Raw genomic sequence first — 26332 nt, 5'->3', positions numbered from 1 at the left:
TTAGTGTATTTAGTGTGGATACACAAATTCGACTTCATAAGGTCGATTCCACAAATTCGAATTAAGTATATTCGAAATAGTCTTGTAGTGTAGACGTACCCTCAGCCAGTCTGGGGTTCTGAACTACAGCTTCTGGTTCTGGTGAATGAAACGCTGTTGCCTCACTTCCCTGGCCTGTCCACTCAACATGGAAAATAACCTTTTCAGATGACAATCATGCTTGCTGGGCAAAGAATAGAACTATGGAGGTCATCAATAGTCCAAGCACAATTTGGGAAACATCTTGCAAAAACACTTCATAATCTCAGAGATATTGTGCGCTTTGATTATACACCCCATGTAGGCACTATGTATTACCATCTCCAGCTAAAAAGCCCCCACAATAGGCTTAGCAACATGAAATGCATATATCCATTAGCAGTACTCGTCTTAGGTTGCCAGTTTTCACAAAGTAATTACTACTCTCATTAACAGCAAGTACATGTGGAAGAATTTATGCTCTCATGTCAGGACAAGCTCCCCAGAGATACAGAAACTGTATTCCTCATTCAGACCTTCTATACCAACAGCACCTCATTCTAGGTCTCGAGCACAACCCTGTTCCCCGAGTAACTGGAAGTATTCCTGGCCCAAAAGTGGCACTTGGCTCAGTAGAAGTCCATAGTCAGTTTGCAGTTGACCTAGGCCTGAATAAGAGTGTGGCCAGGTCTTCTCTTACCTACTTGCACTCTCAGCAGCTGCAACAAGGACTCCATGGAGTACAGTTCTTGCTCTCTGGTCACCCTCATGATCTCCTGGAGCTTTCTCCACTACCATTTCTGAGCCTCTGCTGCCATTTGACGCTGCATGACAGGTATTTTTTTATCACAAGCAGGATTTGGTAAACCAAGAGCGAGCTCAGCTCCCCTGGGGTGTACACTGTTTTTGTAGTAAGCATATAAAAGATAATTCCTAAAAAGTGATTTCGGATATTCGCCCTGTCTCCCAAGCCAGGATATCCTTCTGGTTTCCACAACACCTTACAAGTTCTACACATCCCTGTGCCATGAAGCTGTGACAGGGATAGGGAGTTTGGAATATGCAAAATGTTCTGGTACTGAAGCACCAGAAGTGAGCATTAAGGCTAGTTAGTGTGGATGATGAACCTTCCTAGAGCCAAGTGGTATTATAAACACTTATCTGTAATATTTAACCTTGAAACTGTTAAAGATGCATCTCTCATTAACTGTACTGGTTCCAGGCCAACAATATAAAACAGTATTAAAAAAACCTCCTTATTTTTGCCAGCAAAATTACAAGGAATGATTCTGGTTCTCTGAGTATTCAATCTGTTGAGCAGGAGGTGCCATTTTATTTGTCATTTTTCTGACTACAACCATATCTTGGGCAAAAAAAGTCTTACATTATCCCCATGTATAGTACCTGATTATCATTTCTAAAACGTGTAGTCCAACAAACTATAAAAAAAGAAAGTTTAAAAAGGTTTCACCTTGTCAGCCTAGAAAAAACACAAAAAGAAAAAGCATTTTAAAGTAAAAAAAATGTGCAGATTCACTAGGTTAAAAATTGCAACCGTGGTGTCTATTGCAAAGTAGCTGACAATAGGATTTCAGAACTGAGCTAAAATGTAAGTGAAGTGTCTGACCCAGTATGGCCATTCTTATGTTCTAATCCCTCTGATGATGTAGGACTACGGTAATGAGGTATACTTGCACCACATGTGACCAGAATGGAAAGGGGTAAACAGAGGGCACTGAACCAAGGAAGATAACTAACCCACAGGCCCCATCATTCCTGGAGCAAAGCCTCCAGCTGTGTCTAAGCAAGAAGAAATAAAAAGAGGCAGCAGAACAAACAAAAGCTTCCTCTATTAGTTTCCACACCAATGGCCTGCGTTTTTTGACATTTGGTTACTTTTCCCTGATGGTGAGGAACAATATGCTATATTTGTTATGAAAGCTAAAAAGACTTGTTTTTTTAAATACACCTCTACCCCAATATAATGCTGTCCTCAGGAGCCAAAAAAAATCTTACTGCGTTATAGGTGAAACCGCGTTATATTGAACTTTTTTTGATCCGCCGGAGCATGCAGCCCCGCCTCCCGGGAGCACTGCTTTACCGTGTTATATCTGAATTCGTGTTATACCGGGTCACGTTATATCAGGGTAGAGGTGTACATTCCTATGACAACACTGGACCATGCTGAGTGCCCCCCTGAAATAATCAAAAGCCCAATTTCTTTGCTTCTGGAGCAACAGATTTCCCAGGTATATTTTCAGATCTGTAGGAGACAGCGGCAATGCCAGAAGATTGCGCCGGGGGGGACGGGACCATTTTATTATTAGTCATTTTGGAATTGCTTGCCAAAGGAAAGATCTTTGTTCATCCTCTGTCTGGTGCTGTGTTCCACTGTCTGAAGCTGTGGCTCAACTCAGACAATGCATAGCATATCACATTTACGGACGCTTTAGGGAAGGAAGAGATGACAAGTTGTGTTAATAGTGTACATCTATTAGTTATTAAGAGTTCTTACCTGTATTTTTATTGGCCAGGTGAAGTTGCTGACGTAAACAAAAAAAGTGATGTTGGGGTTGCTCCGGAAATCAAATTTCTCATTGGAGAAGCTGTCCTTGTATTCCTTTATGTTGGACTTTGAAGCAACTGGAATCTCCTCTCCTGCCTGTGTGCCAGCTGTTTCAGAATTTAAAAAGTAGCAATAAAAAAGTTTGCTTTCAGTGCAGATCTTAAGTGATTTTCAAAGGGGACCAATTATCCTTAGTTATAAAGCTATGGCTATGACAGTAAAGTGAACTATTCATCTGAAGACTGCAATTTTGAGTTGTATTTCACTAGCGGAATCAATGAACACACAAAATATTGCATTATAAAAAATTAGATAAGCATTTCAACTGTCTCCAATGCACATTATCAAGATGTGATAATTGGAAAACTGGAGAGGAGAAAACTAAAAGTCCTTCCTTAATTTCATTTCTTTCCCACATCCCAATTTCTAAAATGTAACATATAGTATTTAATTATTCCCGTACAGTTCAGATTCTGGTTTACTTTTCTCTTTTACCTGCAAAACTTGTTGACCAAGTTATGTTGAGGTTGAAGTTTTTAGATGCATTGATAAACATGTCCAGGTCTCTATTTTGCTGATTTAGAGAAAAAGAGAGAGAAGAAAACCATTATTTTTAACAGATGTCATTCCATTAAAATTGTTCTGTTTTGAAAGCAACTCTCACTAAAAACAAGTGTTAGAACAAGAGTTATTTCACAGTATGTTAACTAGAATACTCATCTACGTGCGAGAGCACTAGCATCTAGCAAGATTTTAAAGACCTACTGTATATAAAATAGAACATAACTGTACATTTTCATTTGGATCTCCCCACAAAAGAAAAGTTTACTTCAGTGTAATTCCAAACCATATTCATTTAGGGCTTTTTGCAGCTATCCTAAGTATTATTCTGGGATGGCTGGCAGTAGCAGCATTCAAATATATTTTAATGCAAACACAGATAAGTTTTTGTTTTAAATACTCTCGCCGCCTCCTCCCCTGCCAATAAAATAATTCATTTTGTATCCTCACAAAATATCTGCCCTGGTCTAGATTTCAAATCATATTTCTTATTGGTATTCCTCCCCACTTCCGTGTTAGCTCTTACAACAGCCCTCCATATGTTCCTCTCACTCCAATATCTGTGCCTTCTTTTACAATAGAATATAAATTTTTATAATATAAAATAAATGTGTAGGCTCTTCTGTGATAACTGGGCCTACATTTTTTTCCTAACTCTGAGCTCAACTGTGAAAAATGAGTGAAAGTTCAGAAAATGTCACAATAACTCATAACAAATGTTGACAGGGAAAAAGTGCAAAAAGACTGAATTAGCCTAAACAAAAAAAGGCCTCCTGATATAACTCAAGGACTGTGATAAGACCATGCCTGGTCAACGAGTATGGGACTGGAAATTAATTAACCGAAATTGGTATGTCAGAAATTAGGCTTAACGGTTTGACAAAATAATGAGGGGGTTGGACTATTCTGTACATCACTCCCTTTCGGGGTCCTTAACAAAAAAGACGTGGGGTGAGGGGAAATACAGATGGATGGCTGACTAGAAAAGAGGAAGGTGAAAACTTCATCATGACAGTTGCCAACCCCACCATCTCCTCGGACTCTTCATCATCCTGATACTGAGAGATGTCCTGAGCAGACTGGGCCAAAGAAGAGGGACCCCAGACGACATCACCATTGCCACCTCAACTGGCTCATGCTAATCCCAAATATCACCAGACATGTGAGGCTGTGTCTCATACACATCCTTCTCTTTTCCTTCCTTCCCCTATTTCCCAAAAGGTTCTTTTCCTTCCCACCTTATTTCTTCTCTTTCCTAGCACTCTCCTTTTTCCTTTTGTCCAGCTATTTGTCTTAATTAGACAACAATGCATATTTTGCAACATTGCTGCAAGCCTGAGCCTGGAAAGGCAGCTAAAAGCAATGCCCTAAACATCCTGATCCTGGTACAAGTTTGTCAGGTCTCAGAGTCGCTGATAAGACCTTCTGCTGTGCTTGTGTTTCTCCAGCAATAAAACTTCAAGTGAGAGAACACCAGAGACAGAAGTTGTATTTTCTATCTTTGTTGTTACTTTTCCCTTTTGTGTGCACTTCTCCTGTTTTGTCTTCTAGGAAATGGGATCAGACTTCAACGACAGTAACAATAGCTCCTGCCCATTATAAGTAACTTTTTCTCTTCCCCAGAAAGGATAGCTAACATCCGTAATACCATCTAAGAGGCTTTCAGACAAGTGGACATGTTTTTAAAGACTCTCTCCAGCTCAAGAGAGAGTGAAGAAGGGATGTTGTTAGGATGAAACTTATTAATACTTTCCTTTTTAAATGCTTTTTACCATTTTTTCCCTTATTTTCTGTATTCCTAATAAGGGATTCAAAAAAGATTCTTAATAGTGTTTGCCATGGTACTAAGCAGGCTGGGGTCTCTGTATACCAAACCCCACACCTTTTTTTAACACTGGTTAATGCTGGACAGCAATAGCACCATGTTAATGACTTTGACTCTTTGAGCCCATATATTCCATCTAACTGAATATACCAGAGCCCTTGGTTGGAATGTCACCCCTGGTCATGGAGTGCAGGTCCCATGGGGCCTCATTACACCGATGAGTGCCAAGGGGAGGTCATTCTGGCCCACAAAGCCATGGTTTCCCCATTATTAGCCTTGAGGCTGTTGCTGTTGATCCTGAGGGAGAATGCAGGACTCATAGAACCAAGAGGCTCCTTATGAGCAGCCAGCAAGAAACTATAAGCTGCATTCCAAGGGAAAGTCTCTGCTCAAGTGTGTGTTTGGAGAAGTTCCTGTACTCATCTGGATTGAGCAGACAGAGGATAGTACTGCTTTGACTTATCCAATCCACAGCATCTTTTGGTAAGAATGATGTGAGCACTGGAAAAAAATGGGAAGTGATTTTGTCTGTGTCATTCACTGCATCTTGTTCATACTGCAATAGCACCACAGACCACAAAGATGGACCAAGGCCCCGTTGTAATAGGCACTGTACAACTAGCTCAGTGCTGGTGGCCTCTGAGCTACATTCTGATGTTCTTGGAGTCTGATTGAAGAAATGGAGAACTGCTGCTTTTTCCTGTCTCCCCATCCCTTGGTTCCAAAGATGAGCCTGACAGCATTAGCTCGCTGCAGTGTTTGGACCAAAAGGACTTTTTTTGCCCTACAGGATCTGAGGCATTTTGGGATTCTGAATTCACCTGGTTATTAAACATAGAAGGAGCTCTGGTGTTAATTGACTAAGAGTTATTCTGGCTAGCCCATGGGCTTTTTCCCTGCAGAATGACTGGAGGCTGACCTCTCTTTGAGCTCTTGAGGTGAAAGAGAAGCAAAGAGAATACCTCCCTAGCAGGTGAGCTTCACTGATGCACCATGAATGAGGAGCTGCATCTGAAGTTAGATATCTTATGTGACTGCTCCATATTTCCATTCCAAAAGGAGATGCCTTTTGCACCAGGAAGAAAAGCAAAATAAACAACAGAATGAACTGTGCTATGGCATAAGTCTACACTGACTAACTATATTAGAGTAAAAGAAAGTGAAGAAAGTAGACACAATAAGATACAAGACCAACTGCAAGCAACAAGAGAAAGCTAGAGGGGTTTGACTACATATTCCAGCAGTACAAAGCAACTGAAATGCAGGTTTAGACTGCGGTTCCTTATGCCCCACTTTGGTCACAAACATTCAGTGCTGCAAGGAAGCAAGATGTAGCTACACAGATTGAGTACATTCTGGCTAGGACGTGGACTATGCATGTGCACCAAGACAGTAGTTCTGTTCAAAGAACTGTATAAGCCACTCTCTTCAGGGCAAGGAGAAGGCAGACGTTTGAAACAAAGTATGAAATGTGGGAGTCCAAAAGGGAAGAGACCATACTCACCTCTTCAGGTGTTGCTACAAAATTGATTGCAGTATAGTAGCGATCGTCCTCTTGGGAAAGGCTGAAGGTGAACTGATAGTCAATAAGAAGGGTATCTGTAAGGAATACATGCAAAAAAGTAAAAAAAAAAGTCTTGAAATAAAACAAGCTTCTGGAAAGCAAGGCAGGTAACTGACTGCTTACACTAAATTAGAAAACAGCTTACTGCAACAGGAGAGAGTTAATGCACTGTTCTAATCTGCCCCCAACAGAAATTTGAGTTTGGGAGAGAATAATGAACACTTTAGACACCTCACTATCCCAAACTTGGAGGGTATTATATCCTACTCTATTAAACTTAACCCAACTTTTTTTTGGAAGAGGAAGGGGGGGGGGAAAGGTTTACATTTTTCAAGCAGGACATCTGACAAAAGCCTCCATCCTAAAAGAACTTGGTAAAAGGGAAATGTGGATGACTACATAATTTAACCATATTTTGCTTGGTTCTTGTAGTTTCACCAAGCCTAAAGTATCTATTAAAACTGCTTATCTATGTTACGGGAATTTAAGGAAGACTAAACATATTCTCAGATGGCAGAATACGATGTTCCCATTAGAAAAGTGGGGAGAAAAACATTCACTCATCTAGTAAAACTGGTGAACCACCACGTTTTCACTGCTTTTGGGAAAAATCAAAGGCCAGGCAAATACGATAAAATTGCTACTATGGCTAATAAAACAAGGCCAAAAAGTGGATTGGGGCTTCATGACCCCCGATATCTTATCTTGTTCTTTTCTCTTTTCCCCTCCCATCCCCTAACATGAAAGAAGCCTAATCCAGTCCACTGCAGTCTCTACTGGGCTCAAGGGAGTGCACAAAGGACCTAAATATTTAATGAAGTATTTGTGGCTATCATGACAATAGCCACAATAACCACTGACAATAACTTTTTTAAATATCATCATAATGTTCCCGGTATACTAGGCTTCAAAATTACTACCAAGAAGCCTCCCCTATACTGTGGTGTTTCTCCTTTCCTGTGTGGTTGGCATAAGCAACATTGTTGTGTTTGATAACTGCACAAGATTATCTGTAAAACCTATCAATGCTGCTCCTCAACCGCAGGATTTAGCACACTTCTAATTTCCACATCTCCTTAGAAATCCTGTCTGAACCCTTCATTGCTATTTAATTTAAGGTATTTTCCCATCTAATGTTTTTCTAAAAGTGTTGATCTCAAATATTGAAGAGTGGTAAAATAAGAGTATCCACTAGGATAATCTGAATTTTAATAGTGTAATGACAGTATTTCCTAACCCAGGGGTTCTCAAACTTCATTGCACTGTGACCCCTTTCTGACAACAAGAATTATTACACAATCTTGAGGAAGGTGGGGGGTAACCAAGCCTGAGCCCACCCAAGCTCTGCCACGAGAGAGAGAGAGAGAGAGAGAGAGCGTGTGTCCGTCCAAACCCGAGGCTCAGGCTTCAGCCCTAGGTGGCGGGGCTCAGGCTTCAGCTTTGGCCCCAGACCCCAGCAAGTCTAATGTCAGCCCTGGCGACCCCATTAAAACAGGGTCCCGAGCCACAATTTGAGAACCACTGTCCTAACTCATCTGCATATAAACAGATGTTGTGCTAAGTAAAATAGTTATAACTTATTTGGTCCTATATATCAAATAAGACATTTACTATTTTCAGGCAAAGAAAAGCAGTTGTACTTACAATAACACGTTCCTTTAAGTGGATTTCCCTGGTATCGATTTTCTACCTCACACCTAAAAAGAATATATATTTTTTTTAATCAATGTTGGTTTTCAGTCTTATTTTCGCTTTTTTTTTTTTTTTGGCTTGAATCTCTACCCATTTAAAAACAATTACCGAACACAGCTTGAGCTCAGAAGATAACTGTATACAATTAAAAACAAAAAGGTGCAAGTCTGAAGCTGTAATGAGATACTGAAGAAACCATGGAAACTTGGAAGACCCAAGCAAGCAAGTAGAAGGCAATGAAACCGAAGTATGAAAATTACAGGAAGGAGAGGTTACTCATCTTGTGCAGTAATGGGAGTTCTTCAAGCTGTGTCCCCCTGCAGGTGCTTCACTTTAGGAGCGCATGTACCCCTGTGCCTCTGATTAGAGATTTTTGGGAGCAGTGCCCATTCTGCCCACACATGCGCCCTGCACATCCTTGTGCCCTGTCTCAAGGCTTCGCATGGCAGAGCAGGCAAACCGCTCTCAGTTCTTCTTCTATTGCAAAGTCTACACAGGCAGCTCCTAAACAGAGGGGAAAAGGGTGGGTAGTGGAGCACCCACTAGGGAATGCACCTTGAAGAATTCCAGTTATTGCACAACATGAGTAACTTCTCTTTCTTCAAATAGACTCCCTGTGGGCACTCCACTTTAGGTGACTCCCTATCAGTAACCCTTTGAGGAGGTGGAAGTTTTGGAACAAGGTCCATCACAGGAGAGAAAACAGTGTTGCCTATTGCCGCAACTGATCTGCAGCGTAAATTAGGGCGCAGTGGTTAGAAACCATGTACATCAAGGACAATGTTGCAGCCCTGCAGATTTAAGCAACGAGAACATGTCTGAGTAGAGATGCAGACAGTGATCTAGTAGAGCGCGCACTCACTCTTAGGGGAGATGTAACTGCAGGGAAACCATAACAGGCAATAATACATCCAGGAGATACATTTAGAAAGTTTCTGAGTAAAGATAGGTGCTCCATTAGACTAATCTGCAACGGAAACAAAGTTTGGAGGTCTTCCTGAATGGCCTAGTCCTGTCCAAGTGAAAAGCAAATGCTCTCTTAACAGCTAATGTATGAAAAGAAGGCTCTTGTGTAAACTGATGTAACTTAGGGGAAAAAACAAAAGATGAATAGTTGGTTGATATGAACTCCAGAAGACATCTTCGGTAAGAACTTTGGATGAGGTCGTAAATGTTCCTTCTCCTTGGAGAACAAAGTAAAAGGGAGGGTCTTCAATTAGAGCCCCCCGTTTCCCCATCCCTTTGAGTAGAAATGACAGCCACCAAGAAGGCTGTCTTCATAGACAGATATAAAAGTGAGCACATAGCTGTTTCATGAGATGGTTAAGAACCAGGCTGAAAACCCAAAGCAGCGTACGGGCTCTTATCTGTGGGAAAAGATATATAAATCCTTTTACGAATGTCACGGTGGTTGGATGAGTGAAAAACAATAAACCTTCTCCTGGCATGTGGAAAGCTGTTACTGCTGTTAAATGAACCTTGATGGAACTCCAAGTAAGGCCTCAATTCCAACAGGTAGTCCAAGATTGAGGAAAGATGACTGGACAGAAAACTGATGGCATTGGTTACACCAAAGGCTATAACGTCTCCATTTCTGAAGGTAAGTATGTCTATTAGATTTCTTTCTACAATTCAACAGTATCTTTGTACTTCTGATGAGCATAAGGTCTCTTGTCCTGCGAACCACTGAGGAACTAAGATTGGGGTGAAAGGTCTGACTCACATCCTGAGACAATATTGGAGGTTTTATCTGTAGCTTTCACAGAGGACGAGAGGTGAGTCTGAGGAGGTTCGGAAACCAAAGTTATAGTGGCCAAGTTTGGTGCAATCAAAATGACTTGGGCTTCGTCCTCTCTGTTCTTGATAAGGACCTTTAAGAGCAATGGAGTTGGAAGATCTGCATAGAGAAGACTCTTTGTCCGTATAATGAGGAAAGCATCTCCTAGAGATTGTTGATCAAGACCCCCTCTGGAACAGAATTTCCTTTCATTTTCTGTTGACTGCTGTGGCAAAAAAATTCATCTCTGGAAATCCGCAAGTCAAGAGTATTTTATTGAGCACTCCAAGAGTCCAACTCCTATTTGTAATTTAAGGACAAATGTCTGCTCAGATCATCGGCCATGGTGTTTTGTGTATCTGGGAGATAAGAAGCCCAGATGACTATCTGGCTATGAAACAGTTCCAAAGTTTTACCACTTAGAGGCAGAGTGAGAGGAACACACTCTGCCCTGACGATTGATTTAATACATACATGCTGTCTGTCATGATCTTGGTGAACTTGTTTTTGAGTAGGGGAAGAAAGTGGAGGAAAGCATTTTGACCACCCTTAATTCCAACAGATTGATGTGTAAGCGGTGTTCCCGTTGTGACCATTCTCCAGTCTGTGTGAGGACCCAAATGCGCTCCCCATTCCAAGAGGGGAGTGTCCAATGTTAATACGACTATAAGAGGGATTCTGCATAAACTTTGGATAAATTCCACCACCAGATGAGTGACTGTAGGACCTGAATGAGTACAGGTACTTGCTTGTTGAGACGGTTTGCGCTGTGTGTATGAACAATCCTGAGCCACCCCTGAAGACATCAAAGATGCAACCTGGCATTTTGTGCCACAAAACCACAAGCTGCCATGTGTCCCAGCAATTGCAGACATGTCCTTGTTGGAACTTGAGGGCTGAGCAACACTGTTTGTATAAGGTTATTTAGAGCAAAGAACTTGTCGGAGATAAACTCTGCCATTATACAATCCAGAAGTGACCTATAGAGAGAATTTGTTCTGTAGGGGTCAAGACTGATTCTGAGATTTAGCTGCAAGCCTAAACTTTGGAATAGCGAAGCTGTTGTTTGAACTGCGCCTCCTGATGTGACCGACCTTTGAGGAGCCTGCCATCTAGGTAGGAAAAGACAACAGAGGTAAAAAGCAACAAAGAGTCCTGTGGCACCTTATAGACTAACAGATGTACTGAAGCATAGGCTTTCGTGGGTGAATACCCACATGCGTCTGACAAAGTGGGTATTCACCCACGAAAGCCTATGCTTCAATACATCTGTTAGTCTATAAGGTGCTACAGGACTCTTTGTTGCTTTTTACAGATCCAGACTAACACGGCTACCCCTCTGATACTTGACACAACAGAGGTAGGCAGCTACGACCACCATGCTGTTTCAGAATACCCTTGGGGTGGATGACAGGCGAAACAGTAGGACCCAATACTGGTAATGACTGTGATTGAAAGTGAGATTCACCTGTCTCGCAAAAGTATTATGCGTTTTTAGATCAAAGGTCGCAAATCCATCTCCTATTTCCAGGGACAGAATTACAGCTGCTAGGGACATCATCTAGAATTTCAGAAGTCTGACATGCTTGTTCAATTGTCTAAGATCTAATATTGGTCTCCAAACCTTGTTTTTCTTGTGTATCAGAAAATATCTTGAATAGAACTCCTTTCCCCTGTGTTGAATTGAGATTGGCTCCATGGCTCCAAGACTTAGGAGTGATGACATCCCCTGTGTCAGCAATTGCTTGTGAGAGGAGACCCGGAAGGGGGGTGCAAGAGAGGAACAGAGGTAAATTGGGAAGTACAACTCGAAGTAATGGCTTCCAATATCCATTTGTCCAATGTTATAGCCTTGCATGCTTGAGGAAATAAGAGAGAGGCAGTGTTCAAACTGAGGAAACGGAGTTGTGTTGTGCAGATGATAAAACCTGGTCATTGGTTGGTCTGGACTCAGGCCCAAACAATCAAAACTGGCATTTGGATGACATTGAAGGCTAGGATGAAGAAGTCAAGGTAACTGAAGGCTTTTTCTTTGAAAAGCATGACCTCTGGTAGTGTAGGTGTCCAATGGAAGGCTGAAAATAGAGCAGGGCAGGATTTTGAGCTAACTGAGACCTGCTAAACTTCCTTTTATTTGCAGGTGTGTATATCCAAAGACTTAAGTATTGCCCTAGAGTCCTTTAGGGTATGAAGCAAATCGTCCATGGAATCTGTAAAAAGCTTCTGGCTATCGAAAGGTTCATCTTCCACAATCAATTTTCCTTCGCGCAGAAAACCAGACAACTGAAGCCAGGAAGGTCACCTCATCACTAATATAATGAAAACAGACCTCGCTGCCGTCTCTGCCACATCGTGTGAAGACCACAGTGAAGTTTTTGCCAACAGCTCACTCTTCTTTGTTATGGAGCTGAACTGTTATTGATGTTCCTGTGGTAAAAGATAAATAAAAGGTCTCCTCGGGCTAAGAATGAGGAGGAGAGATGCACTATAACAGGGAACCAGGTCTTCCATGTTCCCTGAGGGACTGAGGTGAGATTGCTGAAAACTGCTGGTGATCCATTGCCCATGGATCCCACGAAGGCCAATGACCGAGACCATAAGGCGTGTGGGGAAGAATTCAATGCTGGTCATCCCAAAAGTTGGATGGCAGGAGTTTGGTGTCCTGCCTCTGCAACAGGGAATAATGTTTCCTGGAATAAATTGGAGATCCTTGAAGTGAAAGCTCTGTGTTTGAGTCAGAATTCTCTTCCACCTTGTATCAGAGGTGATAACCACGCCTCATGGATAGTCAGAGATGGAGAAGAGATAAGTCTCCCAGAAACATGAGCAGTTGGTGAACCAGCCATCCTCATTACTGAGAGGCATCCAGAGGTTGCAAGGAGTGGAGACTCAGGCTCATTCGGTACCATCATGTTTTGCAAGTACTGGAATTCCTGTGGTACTGGCACAACCGTACTCAGTATCGGCACAGATGGTGTGGCAGAGGTCATCATGCGAGGCGCTGACGACAATACCAAAGGAGTCGAGGATTCCATTGAAGCTGGTCTCCTGGTAGTGGAAGTCTTTGGTACCAATCTCTTTACCGTTGAGGTATGGGACTTAGTTGAAGTCTTAACATGCTTCATGGTATCTGAAATACTCGGATCCTCACTAGCACTTCCCTGAGGGCCTGAGGTCTTTAGAGACTGGATCTGCTTTGATGAGGAACTCTGTTTTGCCCCTCTTATCCCCTTTCTTAAGCTTGGACTGCAAAGCTCTCAGTACTGGCAGTGAAAAGGGGAATAAATGTTCCAAGTATAAGGTACTAAACCTACAACTAAGAAGAACTAAGTATAAAAAAAAACACTAATAAAAGGGGGAAATAGGCACACAGCAAACAGGCGTGCGCTATACCTCAGTCTCTGATCGAAAGCAGCTGACAAGGAAGTGAGGACGGTTAGCCCCGGTAGAGGACATGAGGATGCGTAGGGCGCATGTGCAGGCAGAACAGGCACTGCAAGCAAAAACCTCTGATCAAAGATGCAGGGGTGCATGCACACACAAAGTGGAAAATACACAAGAACACTACTTGAAGAAATAACCTCTGCTTGAAATTAGTTTAATAGTTCTTCACACATGTACCTCATTAAACAACTCCAGCCAAATAAAGAATAGTCTTCATTTCTGCCATGCGAGGGCCTAATCCTGTTAACCTTTACTCACATGAGTAATCCTTCAAAAATAAACTTTGCATTGACATTATTTTCCTAAACATTGCAATGGAAACATTTCGATTAGGTTGTGTTTTCATATTTAATCGTATTTATTATATATTTATTCACTACCTGGAAAAATACCAAAACAAATTATTAAACAAACAATTTCTAAGCACCCAGAGGATAACAGGGCTGCAAGGAATAGTCAGCATGGTTTCATGCCAAACCAACCTAATTTCCTTGTTTGACAGGGCTACTGGCCCAATAGATAAGGAGGAAGCAGCAGACATTTTTTATTTTAGTAAGGCTTTTGACACAGTCTCATATGACATTCTCAGACAAACTAGGGATGTGCTCTAGATGGAATTATTAAAAGGTAGGTGCACAATTGGTTAAAAGACTATACTCAAAAGTATAGGACTGTCAAATTGGGGGGACATATCTAGTGGGGTCCTACAGGGGTCTGTCCTGGGTCCAGTACTAGTCAATATTTTTATTAATGACTTGGATAATGGAGCAAAGAGTATGCTTATAAAACTTGCTGATGACACTAATGTAGCACTTTGAAGGACAACTTTAGAATTCAAAACAAGCATGATATAGTGAAGAACTGGTCTGCAATCCACAAGATGAAATTGAATAAAGACAAGTGCAAAGTACACCTGTACCTCGATATAACGCGGTCATGAGGAGCCAAAAATCCCTACCGCGTTATAGGTGAAATCCTGTTATATCGGGGTAGCAGTGGCAGGGCTGCAGCGATTTAAAGAGCCTGGGGCTCCAGCCACGGGGATCCCCAGGCCCTTTAAATCGCCAGTGGAGCCCCGCTGCCACAGCCTCAGGGTAGCGGCGGCAGGGCTCCAGTGGTGATTTAAAGGGCCCTGGGCTCCTCGCAGCAGCTGGAGCCCTGGGCCCTTTAAATTGCCGGCGGAGCCCCACTGCCACAGCCCCGTGGTAGCAGCAGCAGGGCTCCAGCAGTGATTTAAAGAGCTCCTGGCTCCGGCCACTGCGAGGAGCCCGGGCCCTTTTAACTGCCGGCCAAGCTCTGCTGCCGCAGCCCCGGGGTACTGGTGGCAGGGCTCCGGCAGTGATTTAAAGGGCCCAGGGCTCCGCAGCAGCCAGAGCCCTGGACCCTTTAAAGCGCCACCGGAACCCCACTGCTACCGCGCTATATGCAAACCCGTGTTATATCGGGTCACATTATAGTGGGGTAATGGTGTAATTCATTTTGGAAGTAAACATCAAATGCATAACTACAAAATGAGGAATAACTGGCTAGGTGGTAGTACAGAAGAAATGGCTCTGGCGGTAGTACAGAAGGATCTGGGATTTGTAGGGAATCACAAATTAAATACGAGTCAGCAATGTGATATAGTTGCAAAAAAGACCATCATCATCCTGGGGTGCACTAACAAGGGTGTAGTGTGTAAGACATGGGAGGTAACTGTCCCACTCTACTTGGCACTGGTGAGGCCTCAGCTGGAGTACTGACCACTTCTGGGCACAGCATTTCAAGACAAAGTGGGAGGGTGAAATGGAGTATGTCCAGAGAAGAGCTATAAAAAATAATAAAAAGGTTTTAAAAACTAATTTATGAGGAAAGGTCAAAAAAATTAGGCATGTTTAGTCTTGAAAAAAGACAACTGAAAGTGTTCTTGAGTATGTTACGTGCTGGTATGAAAAGAGGACAGTGATCAATTGTTCTCCATGGCCACTGAAGAAAGGACAAGACACAGTGACCTGAATCTGCAGCAAGGGTCATTTAGGTTGGATATTAGGAAAAACTCTCTAACTCTAAGGATAGTTAAGCACCAGAATAGGCTTCCAAGGGAGGTTGGGGAATCCCCATCATTGGAAGTTTTTAAGAACAGGTTGGACAAACACCTGTCAGGGATGGTGTAGGTTTAGTTGGTCCTGCATCCGTGCAGGGGGCTGGACTTGATGACCTCTCAAGGCCCCTTCCAGCCCCATATTTCTATGATTACAGCAGTGCTTAAGAATGGGGGTCCCATTGTGCTAGGCACTGTACAAACACAACAGCAGACAATCTCTGCTCCATAGAGCTTAAAATCTAAACAGATAAGACAGATGCAGAGTAGGGTTGTGTAAAAACTTTTTCTACACTTATATTTTGTGACTGTTTACACCTCATTGTGATCCTTTAAAACAGAGTTTGTTCAAACCTCTTTCAAAATTTACCTCAGATTTATCTATATTTCCTATATATTGACTCTCCACCCCTGCAGAAACTGCTTAAACAGAGTGCCCTAAAAATGACGGTTCACATCTATTTAAAAAAATATATATATAGGGATACGTGCAGTGGTATGTAAATTCTGAAAGAAAAGAAAACCCTTACTTTTCATCTTTTAGAATCTGTATAATGTTCTCTCTCAGTTGATAAACTCTTAACATAGTAATCTTGAGAAAACCATTTTGCTCACTACCATAATATAAAAACTACTGCTGGTTTCATTAATGGTGAAGTTAATTAAATGTCAGCACTAGGAAATGTTTAATGCCATACTAAATACATAGATTTTTCGTTTAGAATTAATTTACGTACAGTCTTTGGATAGCAAATATTTATAAGAAACGGCAACTCACAGTTGACACTCATCTCCTTTAATTCCTTTGGTAGTACAGAAACACTTTCCTGTATTTGTATTACAGATAGAGGCATGACCATTACACTTGCAAGCTGTAAAGGAGATTTAAAAGAAAAAATAGTTTTGAGTAAAACAGTAGGGACAGATTTGTTTATAGTGATTACAACATTTAGGCAGAGAACTGAGATACGTTAAAGATGAACTACAAACCAACAATGTACTTGTGCCCATTTGCTTCTTTATGATGCTTAAATCCCTCAATATCAATTAGAAAGTTATCAGATTTTTGGTTTGTTTTATGTCTTTTGGGGGTGGGGTTAACATTAAAAATATCACCATATACAGGAATCACTGCGTGAAGTTCTTTGGTCTCTGTTATGCAAGAAGTCAGACTCAGTGATCACAATGGTCACTTCTGGCCTTACAAAAATAAAATAAAATCTATGAATCCTCAACTGCCCTATTTCTGCCGGAGGACACTTTGAAGAACTGGTGTACTAATGTGATGACATCACAAGGGAATGAAAACTCAAAAAGGGAGGAGCTGGTCAATGTTTACAATACCAAAAAACAATATTAATACCTATTTTTCTAAAACTCCTCACAAACATTTGAGAGAAAAGCTCTGTGTGAACAATTCAACACTTCTACCTCTTCTTTTGGGAGCTGAAGGTTTCTCCAGGAAAAACGAAGACTTGATATCCCTGGTATTTCCAATAGTAAACAAGCAGAAAAAACTCTGACATCTTTATTCATAAAGGAGTAGTAAAGGCACAAGACATTTTTTCTTTGCAGTTAATTTAATATAATTCATAGGTTCATAGATTCCAAGACTAGATAGAACCATTGTGATCATCTAGTCTGACCTCCTATATAACACAGGCCAGAGAACTTCCCCAAAAATACTTCTTAGGGCATATCTTTCAGAGAAACGTCCTATCATTGTCAGTGATAGAGAATCCACCCTGGTCCCTTGTAGATTGTTCTATTGCTTAATCACCCTCCCTGTTAAAACTGTATTCCTTATTTCCAGTCTGAATTTGTTTAGCTTTAACTTTCATCCACTGGCTCATGTTATATCTTTCTCTGCTAGATTGAAGAGTCCCATTAGTAAATATTTGTTCCCTATGTAGATACTTACAGATTATAATCAAGTCACCCCTTTACCGTCTCTTTGCTAAAATAAATTACGCTCCTTGAGTCTATTGCTATAAAGCATGCTTTCTAATCCTTCAATCACTCTCATGGTTCTTCACTGAACCCTTTCCAATTTATCAACATCCTTCTTGATGTTAGATGAAAATTAGATGAAAGGCTATCAACAGTTCCCTTCAACCGGTGCCTAGATTCCTTTTGTGAGCTGTTCAAGCAAAGGACTGAAAGGCAGACTCATCTCCTGTACCTTCGCAAGGAATACGTGTGAAAGGGAAATATACATGGCTTCTGAAGAAGTACTGAACTAAACACTTCCAGGAGTATAAAAGCAGTTTCTTCAGCCTCCTACTGTAAATTATTTGACCTTATCAGGGTGGCTTGATTCAAATTAGAGCAATTTAGATCACTGATTTAAATAAGCAAGCAGAAAACCTTGATTTAAATCACTGATTTTAATTGTGTTTTGCATTTGGACTTTTTAGTTATTTTTCAAAGGTTGATTCTCTTTAATTCAATAAAACAAGCTTAAATGTGCTGGATACATTAGAAAAAAATATCAAAGTGTATCAAAACTAACTGATTTATTAAACCAAAGAAGCATTATCTGTAATCAGTAAACTGAACTGATTATTTCTGGTTACCCTGTCCTTCAAGATTTCAGAAGTAGCTCTCCTCCTCTCACATCTAGCCATAGTTTGAAAGAGGATAAAAAACTTTCCTGCTTTTTCAACACCCAATTGGTTTCTTAACTTTGAATGAACTAGTCATTAAAGTGAACTAGTTGAATAAACTGAAAAGAAAATGTTCTCTCTGCACCTGAACAAAAGGGTACTGCTGTCCAACACTGATTTAGCACTTCAGCAAACTCTGGTTTCAGCTACTTAGCCAATGACTTCCGTCAATAGAGCAGTTTGATTTTCTTTAAAACGTGGCAGAAAACACGTACTGCTTATTATTTCTTGTATTTAATTTAAATGATAGATTATAATACATTTTGGCCTTAACACAGAATGACAAATTCCATTTTTTTAATTGTTTTTTTTTTAATTCCTGTATTTAAATTTAAAAAATCCAATTTGATTTAAAAACATGGATTTTATTTATTTTAAATAGTCAATTTTTATGCACTGTGGACCTCATAAAAGCCAAAACAACTTATGATCTATAGATTAGCACTCCCATAGAGCAGAGTTCCTCAGACTTTTTCCACAGTGCAGACTGCAAAATACAGAGATTATCTCAGGGACCACCTCCATTCTCATTCACTGTCATGAGAGCAAACTCCCTCCTCATTTATGACTTCATAACAGCTCAGTGGCAGCTACTGCACCCTTTGCATGGAAAAGGATTAATATAGTTTAGCTGTCTTCCAGTGCAATTTAGCAACTCACGGGGGCAAGTACAGCTCCCTGTCACCAACCAGCTGCCTGTGGACCACCAGCAACTGTTCCAGGCAGCATCATTTTAGAATCATCACCAGAGAGGAAATTTACTTGATCTCAGGGATAACAGTGCCTTCTATTTTATTCCAAATACCTTATTTATCAAGCACTAACATTTCTTCATGTGAAAGTTCCATCAGAAAATTCAAAAATACTGAATAAACTAGAGAAAGCTCCCTTACAACTATTTTTGTGTTTCTATTGGTTATATTTTCTGCCCTTAGTTAACACTCTGTTCTACACAGGACAACACTATTTTAAAAAGCAGCTGCTGAGGCGTGAATTAGCTAGCATTCTGTTATCTTTCTGATATTGCAAATGGCAAGGGGCCAATGAGAAAAGGGAAAAGAACTCTTTTGACCATAGCTCTATTAAACCTTAAAAACAGTAGTGTCCTAAAATAACCTGTCTTAGCAAAAAGGAAAAAGGAGAAGACCTCAGCTACCCCCACTTTTTGCTGCCACCATCCCACAATTTTTGTCAGTCTCTCAAATTCCAAGTATATCATCATTTTTAGGGTCTACAAAGCCTACATTATTCTGAGGCCTACAACTATTCCAAGACCTGATCACAGTTCTAGGCAGACCAATGCACAAGTCAGACACCAAGTCAGATACAAGAGCTCAATTAACAAAAGAGGGATTTTTCCAACTTCCATCCTCAGGAAAGTTGGAAACATCAACCCTGCCATCCCTCTGACATTAATGTTATCCCATTTGAGGGGGAATCTAACCCATGCTGCGCCATACTGCCAAAACCAACTGACTAAAATTGCAATCCTGTAAATCAAAACATATGTTAATCATACTATACAATCACAATTATCACCAATAGCTGGTGAACACACAACTATTTCCAAATATTTAAGCTCCCCCAAAAGCCGTGACTGAAACAGGGTGTTTAACAAACCAACCAATACAGACAGAATAAAGAGGAATTAATACCCAAATAATCCCAGAGGAGAAAAAAGGAGGCAGCGTAAAGGATTAAGATAACAGAAAACTGCTCCTGGTACACACCAACCAATCCAGTGCCTGTAACGAACTCTAGGAATTCACCAGTGGCAGCCTTTCCAAGAAAAAACAGCTACAACTGGCTAGCAATTGCTCTGGCATCCTGGGATGTAGCCTTGCCTCCCTGGTCTCCATCTATAATCCAGGCTAGCCCTCATTGATCAAACCCTTTTTTTCCACCTTCATAGTAAATATTAATAGAATGAGGGTAAACTAAAAACTTGGCCAAATACCTTATAGTACATTTTTTCTTCTGACATTACCTACTAGCTTTATAACTATGGATTAAATGTTAATTGCTATCCTATTAATACTTTAGCACAGCTTCTAGTTTTTTCCATACCTTTGAATAGAATTTGGCTTGGGATTTTATAAGGATACTAAGAGAAAGAAAGACATTCCACTCTCACTGCATATGAAAGGATTTGAGCATCTAACTCCCCTAAGTCCACTGAAAATCTCTGCTTCAGTGCTTTCCACCTTTGACAGATTTTCTTTAGCCAAGTCTCTAGTGGATGTCATTGAGTCTCTGGCTCTTCTCTTTTTATGTGTTATAGAAAACTCTGCTTGCGGGAGGTTCTCTGGAGGTATGGATGTGTGGGAGGATGCTAATCATAGACTGTGACAGGAAGCCTTCCCCTCGGTGCCTCTTTAAACTGCCTTATTCCTCAGGCTGTAGATCATTCAGTTCAGCAGTGGAATAATCAGAGTGTACAGCACAGAACTAGCTTTGTCCTGCTGATCAGAATAGCTTGGCCCGGGCCAGAGGTACATTAAGATCAGAGTTCCGAAAAAGATAGAGATGGCTGTGAGGTGGGAGGTGCAGAAGGTCCTGCACCTGCCCCGTTGGGAGAGAATCCTGAGGATGGCTATAAGGATGTTCAGGAAAGAGCTCATCATGGTCAGGAAGGACCCGACACTGACAATGCAGGCCAAAGCCAGGGCAACCACCTCATTGTTCCAGGTCTCAGCTCAGAAGAACTCCACCAATGGCACGATGTAGCAGGAGAAATGGCTGATGCGGTTGGCTTCATAGAAGCACAAGAGTCATACAACACATGAGCAACAACATAAACTGTTTCTGTATCATGCTCAGATAACAGACTGGACCCTCCCCCCACCCCTAAAAAAGCAACTTATTCTATGTGAAATTCTGTGTCACAGGCACACACTGTAATCCAGTAGTTAGAACTGAATGCTGGGAGTAAAAATTCATGTCTTCTATTGCCAGTTCACTCTCCAATTCATTGCATAGCTTGGGCCACTCATAACTCTGTACCTCAAGGCACCCTATGTAAAGTCAGTTTAAGAATACCAGCAATAATAATTCACATCGATGTTACGTTGTTTAATGTTGTATTAAGTATATAAAACCATGCTTACCATATTCCTAGACTGCCAATACCAGCACACAGCATGGGTTATATCCCTCATTCTGCCGCAGATTTCTTATGTGATGTTTGACAAGACTCTCCCATCGTGCACATGCACAGGACGACTGAATTAATGTTGCACAGACAGCCTTAATTCTGGCATTTCCTATTTTTTGAGAGCTTCGCTTTGCAACCTTAATGTTCTTTTAGTGTAGTTTGGGTATGTAATAAATGAAATACATAGTAGCTGATATATACAAAAAGGGATCTGATTTCCACTCAGATACTATGGTGATATGCAGCAGTAGAAAACCCCCAAGATTTGATTATACTATAGATTTAAGACTTCACTTACACTGGCATGTTCCTCCATTAGTAGGATCTCCATAGTAGCCGGATATACAAGTCTCACAGTGTTTGCCAGTTGTCAGGTTCTCACACTTTTCACAGATGCTTTCATTTACACATTTACTGTGCCCATTGCACTGGCAGGCTGAGGGAACAAAAAGATACTTGGTAGTTGTGCTCAAATATAGTGCTTCACACAGTGTCTGAAGAATCTCATCTGCATTTTGGGTTAGCAGCTTAATCAAGTTATGAATGGAACTACCTCATGCAAGTTCTGAATTGCAAAGAGACCGTGGTTCTCATGTTATGGGCCATGACATCTGAGATCATCACGAAGATGACTGTTTCAAATTTAAAATGTTAGAGAGATATAAAATAAATTTTGTAAACAAAAGTATACAACAGAGATACAGTTCTGACTGGACTGGAAGCAACAATAGGGAGAGGTCCATGGGGTTGGGGGGAGGCAGGCAGCCCACATATTTCTGGGATCCTCACTACATAACTCAACGCAAATGTGCTGCATAAGAAACTGGGCCTTGCTAACAGTCAACTGAATGTTTTATTTAGAAAACAAGAACTGCATTTCTTCTTATGTTCATTCATTCCTCCTATTTAAATATACTCAAAAGTGATTAATAGAAAGACTAAAATGCTGTAGTCTGACTGTGGACTCCTTCCTTTTCAAAATTAAATTTACATTCTTTGTGCATATTTCACTTTTTCTCTCTTCATTTAGTAATAGAAAATTAAGTTCTGCAATCATTTAAGAATTTGGTCTTTCACCTGGAGTCTAAGGCTATGTCTATATTACATAGCCTTTTAGCAGGGGTGAAAGTGGGCTGGTACGGTACGGTGTACCGGTAAGAAGCTGGTACTGGCCCATACGCAGCCGATGTTAAAGCACTGTCGCTGCCCCTTTTGCCTCCCCGTCGGCAGCGCTGCCGGTAGGGACCATACCAGTAGGGCCGCTGACGGGGTGGGTGGGGCAAAAGGGGCAGTGGCGTTAAAGCACTGCCGCGGCAAGGAACCCTCCTTAAAGCACTCTGCCCTTTCTTTCCCACCCACCCCTGTTGGCAGGGCCGCCGACGGGGGGGGGAAAAACTAGCAGCTGCCTTGGGGATGGCGATTTAAAAGGGCCCATGGCTCCTGGAGCCTCAGGGCCTTTTAAATCGCCGCCAGAGCCCTGAGCGGCACGAGTCAGGCAGCGCGGATGGGCTGGCTGGGGGAGGCTGACCCCCAGCCCTGGCCCTTCTGCCCGATGTCCTGCCCCTTCCAGGGGCTCGGAGTTGGGCCCCCGTACCGCTAAGAGTTTAATACCACTTTTTCCCCTGGCTTTTAGCAACACAAGTCACACAGCGTAGCCGCTGTTTGTCTGCTCTCATGCCGACAAAAAAGTTTTACTCCCAATGAGCAGCGTTCGCACTGTCGGCAGGAGTGACAACGCGCTGTTCACACTGACACTCGCTGCGGGGGGGGGGGGGGAGAACACCTCTGAAAGACAAAAGTTTTGTCATTCAATTGCCAGTGTAGACATAGCTTAAGTTTTACGACCTCTGAAGTGTTTCAATTATTAAAAACACTTTTGCACAGTTACCTGGACACTGGATAAAGGACCAGTTGTATTTGTTCTCTGCTGGACACATGCTGACATTAAGGATGGGTTCCAGGTAGTATTTTCCTGTTGTTGGTGGAGATGGCATCTTTACTGGACCTCTGTAGGAGCCTTCCATGCATTTCCCCTTTCCTGTGTTACTAGGGTCCGTACACCAACCACAGCCAGGCTGTTCCAAACAATGAGCACATGTGCAGTAGCCAGAACAGTTTGCAGCTTTGAAAATAAAGGTCAAATGGTAAAATAAACCACTAGATACCTCACAATACAAGGTAATATTTGAAATAATCTTCATTTGCCTTTTATTGATCTTAAGACTGATCCTTACAAGTTGGAATCAACATTTATTCTAATACATTTATAAACACGTCTTTTCATGAATTTCTATCACTGTACTTAATCCAACAATCTCAAAGTTTGCTTTTGAACTTTATTGCAGACTAAATAAACAAAAACAGAAAAGAAACAGCCTGTTATCCAAATTGGTACAGTAAGGCACAGAGTCTAAATCATTTAACCAGTTACAGAGAAAGCCATTAAACAGCAGAAAAATACCCAGTCCCTTTCTACAAATTAAACAGTGCACACTAAAATTCTGCTGAATGTTTTCAATGAACTATTTGAATTATAACCATCTTATTTACAATACAATATTTGAAAGATAAAATGCATGGTCTCCAACTGAAGAAAAGAGAAACATATAATTTGATTAACCAATGACCTGTTTCAAATCTTTACTGAGATGTACCCCACTTTATTTATACATGAACCATATACAGCTTAATATTACATGCGTCTATGTAAAATATAAACCTACATTAGAAAGAAGGGGTTATTCAAGGTAATTTGTCCTCAGTCTACTGTCTCCACAGAACCACTTGGTAGAAACTGAGTGCAACACGATGCAGACGCAAAACATTCTAAAGCAAACTTCACAGTTAGGGGCCATATGAAGATCACTCAAGCCCAGCGTTCTGCTGAGCTAGGGTGTAAATTCCACACACTCGTTAGCTATTCCTAAGTTCCTTGTTAATAAGTGAGACTGTTTTGGTGATGACATAGAAATTGTCTTATTTGCAGGATCAACCTCAATGTTGTGCTATTCTACTTCAATAAACAGTTTCATTCAATCACAAATTTGATCCTGAACAAATGAAGAAAGATTTTCTGTACTCGGAGGGGAGTATAATGTCTTTCTATCTTAACTACTGAATCCTTGGCAGTGTTTGCATTTTGACTTTAGAGGTAGAAAATACGCTTCTATTACTTTGCTCCATTCAATCACGTCTCCTATCACTTCCTTCTCAGGCATGTGGAGTAAAATACCAACTATCTGTTTATGAATTAATAATTCAAAACTAATCATTTTACAGTGTTTATAAGTAATTTTCATATTCACTGAAGAGAGAATGAAAAGAAACAACCTATTGCAAATACTGTAGAATGAAAAATAAGCCAGCTTCGTCCAGAACCATATCATCTGATTCCCTGACCAGCCTCCAGCAGTTTCTAGATCCTAGCAAACTCAGCCCCCTAATTTCCCTCTCAAATATTTAATGATAATTCATTCCCCCAACTACACCATTCTCTATTACCAATGACTTTGCCCAGACCCCTACTCCCACGAGGCTCCTACAAAATTCTATAGCCTCTTTATGGTTTCAAAATACACAAAATGAGAACCTTGCTCTTCTCCTCATTGCTCTTTAGCTTTTAGAATAGCGCTCCTTTCAATTCACAGATCAAATTAGAAATGAATACTTCTAAGTTGGCAAAAATATTTTACATATGTTTTGCTAATAGAAACATTTCAGAATGACACGTTGAAAAATTGAAAAAATTCCGATAAAAAATACTGGATGTGTTTTCTTCCTGAAAAAAAAATGAGTTTTCATAACCCCATTTGAGAGCTTACATTATTTACTGTTTAGGTTAGAGCCATACTTTAGGGCACAATCCTGCTCAACATCTTCCATGAAACATAGCATGTTCCAGGATTGGTCCTTACATTTGCAGAGCTCATCCAATCAGGGAATCTGTGATTTTTCTAACACTATGTAACTGAATTATGATCTTGTCACATTAAATTTGTTAGCAATTTATGCAAAGCCAAACTTTCTTAGACCATCTTTCCAGGTACAGAGGAAATTACTTACGTGGACAACTGCTCATGGTGTACCACTCCATACACTGGCCATAGGGGAAAGAGGCCACGTAAGCATTTGAATCCACGCACTGTTTCATGTTACTGCACCACATGCACTCAGAGCTGCCACTCGTGCACTCTCCACACGCCGTCCTCAAGGCACAGGGTGTGCGACATTGCTTGGCACTGTGGTTAGCTGGGCATTAAGAAACAACACTCAATGACATGGGAAAACAGATTACACAATACTCTAGTTTATGGTAGTAAATTACAGGCCCTTGCTCATTTGCACAATAAAAAAAATAGAGGTGAATCGCTCTTTGTCAACTAGTCAAATGTGGAAGTCCAGTGAATACTGGATTTATTTTTGGTTTGCTGGCAGCTCTGAAAAATTGAAAACAGCTTAGTTTCAGGGTGAAGCAAAAATAAAATATTTTCAAAATTTCTGATGAATCAAGAAGTCAAAAAAAAAATCGAGTTGGGTTGAAACAAAACATTTAGTTTTAACCTAACTTGAAATTTTTTTGTTCCAATTTCAGGTATTTTCATAAGTGCAAAAAAAGAACTAGATTCATAAAATGTGGTGCAGAGGGAAGATGACTTCTATTATAATCATTACCCTAGTGGTTAAGATACTTTCCTGGATTCAATTCCCCCTTCTGCTTGATGTGGAGAAGGTAACTTGAATTTGGGTCTCCCCACTGCAGGACAGGGTCCTGGCTATGGGATATTCTGGTATGGTGCTCTCTCAGGCCACGTCTATACTACCAGCTAAATTGGCACCGCTAAGTCTATGGGAGAGGGCTCTCCCGTCGACTCTGTACTTTATCTCCCTGAGAGGCAGAAGCTATGTCAACGGGAGAGTGTCTCCCGTTAACATAGCACGATGTAGATACCGCTGTAAGTCGATCTAAACTACATTGACTTCAGTTA

At 41.0% G+C, this 26332-nt stretch overlaps 1 protein-coding gene across 3 annotated transcripts in view; it reads right to left on the bottom strand.

Annotated features, from left to right (window-relative positions):
• ATRN (attractin) overlaps nucleotides 1-26332 on the bottom strand; it is a 259935-nt gene that overhangs the window by 120691 nt on the left and 112912 nt on the right. For all 3 annotated transcript variants that reach the window (XM_045019462.1, XM_045019463.1, XM_045019464.1), the window contains exons 17-24: nucleotides 25410-25595; nucleotides 23236-23469; nucleotides 21646-21783; nucleotides 16306-16399; nucleotides 8179-8231; nucleotides 6475-6569; nucleotides 3080-3158; nucleotides 2534-2691 (exon numbers count right to left, since the gene is read on the bottom strand). In XM_045019462.1, the coding sequence (XP_044875397.1) occupies nucleotides 2534-2691; nucleotides 3080-3158; nucleotides 6475-6569; nucleotides 8179-8231; nucleotides 16306-16399; nucleotides 21646-21783; nucleotides 23236-23469; nucleotides 25410-25595 (1037 nt within the window). The remainder of the gene's footprint in view (nucleotides 1-2533; nucleotides 2692-3079; nucleotides 3159-6474; nucleotides 6570-8178; nucleotides 8232-16305; nucleotides 16400-21645; nucleotides 21784-23235; nucleotides 23470-25409; nucleotides 25596-26332) is intronic.

The sequence above is a fragment of the Mauremys mutica genome, chromosome 5, assembly GCF_020497125.1.
Source record: "Mauremys mutica isolate MM-2020 ecotype Southern chromosome 5, ASM2049712v1, whole genome shotgun sequence".
Lineage (NCBI taxonomy): Eukaryota > Metazoa > Chordata > Testudines > Geoemydidae > Mauremys > Mauremys mutica.
Note: the sequence above shows the minus strand (reverse complement) of the source record. Positions and strands in the feature narration are given on the sequence as shown.